Source organism: Lolium rigidum, chromosome 7 (assembly GCF_022539505.1).
Source record: "Lolium rigidum isolate FL_2022 chromosome 7, APGP_CSIRO_Lrig_0.1, whole genome shotgun sequence".
In the NCBI taxonomy this organism is placed as follows: domain Eukaryota; kingdom Viridiplantae; phylum Streptophyta; class Magnoliopsida; order Poales; family Poaceae; genus Lolium; species Lolium rigidum.
The window spans coordinates 45159912-45164995 of NC_061514.1; the positions used below are offsets into that span (position 1 = coordinate 45159912).

The window sequence follows — 5084 nt, forward strand, 5'->3', positions numbered from 1 at the left end:
CGATACGAATAAAACACGTTCCCAAAGCTCCATCCGGAGCAGTTTGGGGACGGTTTGGGGACCAACTGGAGATGCTGTTATGCGAAAAAAAAAAGTAGCGCACGAGCTTGCTGCTCTAGCGAGTCCGCTGTGCCGTTTTAATGGAATCGTGGTGTTTCATCAGGTCAAAAAAGAAAAAGAAAATCCCGTCCTCTTCCGGGCACTCTGCTTCTTTGCCCTATTTCCCCGCCCACACGCCGCCTCCGCCGCCCCCTCATCGCCTTTGCCCTCCCTCCGCCGCCCAGCCTCCGCTGACGAGATCGAATCCTCAAAATCCTAAAGTATCTCCAGACCAAAGCGCAACCATGGCAATCAATTCAGCCACCATGTCATCTTCTCTCTGGCGCTGTTCCGCCTCCGCCGCCAGGCGACCCTTCTGGTCGCGCAGCGCCAGTTTCCTTGGATGCAACAAACGTAACAATGGGATCTGCTCGAGGCTGTCTTGCGTCGCCCCTACTGTCTGGAGGTACCCCCACAACTTGGACTCAGACTCGGAACCCATGCCGCCTGGCCGTTGGTGGATGGAGGCGCTGCTCGAAGAAGACGGCGAGTTTTTCCCTCTTGCCGATTGTATTCCAGCTGGTCAGGGCAGAAAAGAACTGGTTGCTATATGGCATGCCCTCGTCACTGCCCCCCTCGAACCCGTCCTTGTCACGCTGCGTGAGATCGTGGCCGCTGGCAATTTCTTCCGCTGCCGCAGCTTCCACGCCGGCACCCTCTCAGGTAAAGGGAAAATGTCCAATCAAGATAACTGTATATCTATTTAGCCTATTTACTAACACTGAATATCATGATATTATTTTTTATGCACTTGTATCTTTTAACTTAGAATACAATTCCACATCTTAAGTTGTACACTTTCTTTCCTATCTATAAACTGATAATGCAACATTCAGCGGGTAAGCTGAAATATATGGCTCATTAGATACTCAATATCTTGTGGTCCATGCAGGCGTTTTGTTAGTTGTTGGTGGGTTGTACCAACTCTGCAAAACAACACCTACTCTGTTCATGGACATTGTTCTTGGATATATTTTCTACAAGTTAAGTGTTTTATCAGCCCACTTGCAAAGAGATGGGAGGTCATTTAGCATATGTGCAAGGATACAGCTAAGTGAGTTCAAAAGACTTCAGTTTACCGTACTTATTCTTTTCTTTTCATGAGTTGCTATTTTGCTCCAGTAATACATTAGAATGCACATGGACAAGTTACATGGTCTGATTATGTATTTGTTTATTCACACTTAGCTTTTTGTGGTAGTTTTGCACCTATTTTGATATGATTTGTTTCCCATTCTTTTGCTGCAGTGCTCCTACTTGTTTTGTCTTTCAAGGATAATAGTGCTTTTCAGGTATGACATGTTCCGCCTAAATATGTGTCAACATGTTCGACATACTCCTTTCTCTAGGAAGTTTTGGCAGTTAGATGCTTTACTAATTTATGTTTATATGTTTTTCTTTGCTATTGATAGGGCCTCTACCGTTTTCTCGTTGAATTGATCTGGTAAGTGTTGCAGCATAAGAATTTGATTATCTAGAGAGAGATATCCATACTTTGATGCTTCATATTTGATGCGTGATATATTAGTTACAAGTTCCAATTCATGTGTATTCTGAACAAAAAGTTCCAATTGATGCATTGTTAGCATATTTTTCCTGCTATGCAAATATAGTTAATCAATGCCATTGAAATAGAAACAAGCTGTACAGAACTTTTTTTATTTGCTAAAATTTCATGCTAATTTCTTCAGGCCAATCTGAATAATAGTGTAATGATTGCAAACTTAAGATATTTTCTACCGAGACATATATATTTGTAAGTGGTGTATTTAGATTGTTGCTATGGACTTCATTAATTTATTTCTTCTTATAACATGTACAAAGTTATCTAGACTAGTAATAATTATTATTTTCCAACCCTCACATTTTCTTTATTTGTAATTTATTACTTGCAGAAATTAATCATCAAAATTTCCCTGATTTATGAATCAAATGTTGCAAGTCCCTTAACTGAGCCTTCTCGGACCAACAATAGATTGACACAGAAATCCGAAGAACAAATGAGTTGTTTTGAGATATTCACCAATCAATACTTTGTGTTGCATGTTATCTCATTGTGCAACAGCACTACTGCAATAATACACAAGTTAGATACCAACTCTATAGGACCAAAATTCTAAACACATGTACATGTTTATGTAAACCAATGCTAAATGTTTGTTGTGAAGCAACAAATAATGGAAGATGCATGTACAATCATTATTTGGTAATACAAAATTGGTGCGTATAGTGTGATCAACTAAAAAATATAAATTCTAACTCGATGTATACAAATCACATATGCTCACACTGCAGCAGAAATTGACCATAAGCATGCATAATTGTCAATCTACTCGGCTTCACAAAAGGACAGAACCAACCATGGTTAAAGCTGGGCACGTCGGTAACCTGGATTCTTCCCGATATAGTAAATTCTTGTAGATTTAGTATTGCTCTTCGTCATTTCCTTCTCAAGGGAACTTCAATATAAGAGGCCATATTACCTTCTTTGATGTGTCCACCAGCATGCTAACATCATATACTAAAGTACCCTTGTGACTTAGCAAGAAAAGGCACCACGAAGGTGGTTGCCTCGCGATCCCTTGCTCGGCCCATGCGAGGCGCTCGAATAACTAATGCTCTACCGCCCTAGGCGCCAAGAGGATAGTTCAGCTGCCCTTGCTCCGCTGGTGAGCCGCCTGGAGGAGAGAATGAAACATCAGCGAGTAGGGCGACATGGGGTCTAACGTGGCGGTGCCCGTAAGCTTGAGGGGCTTTTGAGGTGGAGGGTGGGGATCTGGGCGGAGGCTGCCAGTGAACCAGCGGCGATGACGGGGGAGAACCCCCGGTGTGAGGAAACACCGGTCCCTGCTGGATGAGAAGATCGTGCAGTCGGGATGGGGTGTGGAACAGACTGAATTGGGGGTGTGGAAACACCTTGGTCACCCCCACACACACAGCTCTCTAATCTTTTCTGCGCAGGTGGCCGTTTCACCCATCCTCAAATTGGTCGGGACGCGGTGTGGAACGGACTGAATTCAGGGTGTGGAAACACCCCGGCCACCCACCAGCCAGGCTTGTTACCCCTGGAAGTTCTCTAGTCTTTTCTGCGCACGTTGTCCTCACTTGTTCGCACCCGGGAAGGACTTGCCGGTGAATCACCCATCCTCAAATTGCTCCGGGCCAAGCACAGTTAACCTTGGAGTTCTTTGGAGATGAACTTCCTGAAAAGAAGTTACAACTTGTTGATATGAGTATTCTTTCAACCCTATTAAGCCCTAGGCTAGGATACCACACTAGCCTCCCTGCGGCGATATTGCCCCTTAAATTGCTTGACTGTCACTGCCAATAGAAGAAAGAGGCAGGCGGACTGTCACTGCCAACCGCCTCTTTTGTAGAAGTAAAGAAAGTTAAGTTAGTGACAATACTAACTGATAGCTGACCGCCGAAGTGAAATATGGTGGCTGTTTCATATGAGGGCCTTCAGAAATCTGCACACATATTATGGTTGCATGAGAAATCATTAACTTAATCTCTTCTGTTTTTTGCGCAAGACATATCATATGTTTTCACCATTTTTTTACATATACACGAAAAAAACGTGCCCCCTAGTCCTGGATTGTCGGGTGAATTTTCAAGAGTTTACAAATGTACAACTTACAGAGGCCTCATCTGAGAGGGCATTCATCATTACCCTTTCAAATGTTTATTACTGATTTCAGTTCCTGGTAATAGTACATTCTTAACTTCTCAGCATAGATTGAGGGGGCATGGGCGTCAAATTCATGCGTAGAAACTTAGTATCTGTTGGGTGGACATGCATTTGGAGCACCCTGTAGAGCACCAATTGTTGCTTGTGTCCAATGAACAGGTCTTTTGCTGAATCCACTGTACAGAACTACTATAGCTACTGAAATTTTAGTGTTTTTGTGTATGAACTACTGGAATTTTGTGCCTTCAGCAAAGGTTGATATCCCATAAAGCAAAGCATTTTTGTTTCTCCATTAATTTTTTTCTTAGATAGCTTTGTGAACCCTTTTGCTTATGTCTTATGTAATCACAAATATCTGTCGGATCTCAGGACGCTCAACATCTTTATGTATTTTACAATGGTTTATGACGGAGCTGTTGGTGTGAAGCATGGCAGACTCTACTGGCTCGGGATCTATAGATTGTTGCGAACAAAAGGTGGTCTGATGAAGGTGGTGAGGAATACCATTCTCGATATGTATGGAGGGAACGAGCCAGTTTCAGTAAAAAGAAGGAATAAAAAGGGCCAGTAGGGAGATGCAAATAGAGTGCTCAGGTAGCGATGTTCGCCGGAATCACTTAGTTACTGTAGCTAGGCATATATATAGTTTAGTAGGCTCGATGGGTTTCACGTACGGTTGTGCTTGTGAATGTGGATACATGCTGAAGGAAAAACCTGTCCTGCGTTTCGATGGAGTGCTGGAGTTCCCTTGTTGGTACTACCTCCATACCGGATTAATGGGCAATTACGCATTTCGAGAAACAAGTTTGACTACTAATTTGATCAACGAAATATGAGATATATGCCACAAAAATTATACCGTTGGATTCGTATTCGAAAAATATTTTCAATAATATAATTTTTGTGATATATATCTTATATTTTATTGACCAAATTAGTAGTCAAACTTGCTTCTCGAAGTGCGTGATTGCCCATTAATCCGACAAGTGGTAATCGCATTAAATGTATTTTTTACCTAATATGTGGTTTCTGCTCTCTTCGTAGCAGAACTTCTGAGTTATGCCTGTGAAGAAACGAGAGAAGCGAGAGAGATTGAAACGAATGGAATACTTTATTGATAGAGACTGCGGCTATTTATAGTAGGCCAACAGTCAGGTTACAAGGTCGGTTTCTTTACATGCGTCTGTTCGGAAGGGACGCAACTTTTCACAATGCACAGCGATTGGACAAATTACTAATGTGCTAACTGCCATAGGGAATATTCCAAGGAATCTGCTAACTGCTTGATTAGCCT

General features: G+C 42.4%; 1 protein-coding gene across 1 annotated transcript; it reads left to right on the forward strand.

The window, feature by feature from the left end:
* Positions 1-263: 263 nt before the first annotated feature.
* Positions 264-4458, forward strand: LOC124669671. The gene is made up of 5 exons (XM_047206240.1): positions 264-762; positions 992-1153; positions 1348-1391; positions 1512-1543; positions 4160-4458. Exons 1-5 carry the CDS (start codon positions 345-347, stop codon positions 4359-4361), a joined length of 858 nt encoding a protein of 285 aa, XP_047062196.1. The 5' UTR covers positions 264-344; the 3' UTR covers positions 4362-4458.
* The last annotated feature ends 626 nt before the right edge of the window (positions 4459-5084 follow it).

Excerpts from the sequence above, each read along its gene's own strand:
- LOC124669671 (XM_047206240.1), top strand. The coding sequence starts at position 345 with ATGGCAATCAATTCAGCCACCATGTCATCTTCTCTCTGGCGCTGTTCC. Across the intron at positions 1,154-1,347 it reads ATGTGCAAGGATACAGCTAA|TGCTCCTACTTGTTTTGTCT; the intron begins GTGAGTTCAAAA and ends CTTTTGCTGCAG. Across the intron at positions 1,392-1,511 it reads AGGATAATAGTGCTTTTCAG|GGCCTCTACCGTTTTCTCGT; the intron begins GTATGACATGTT and ends TGCTATTGATAG.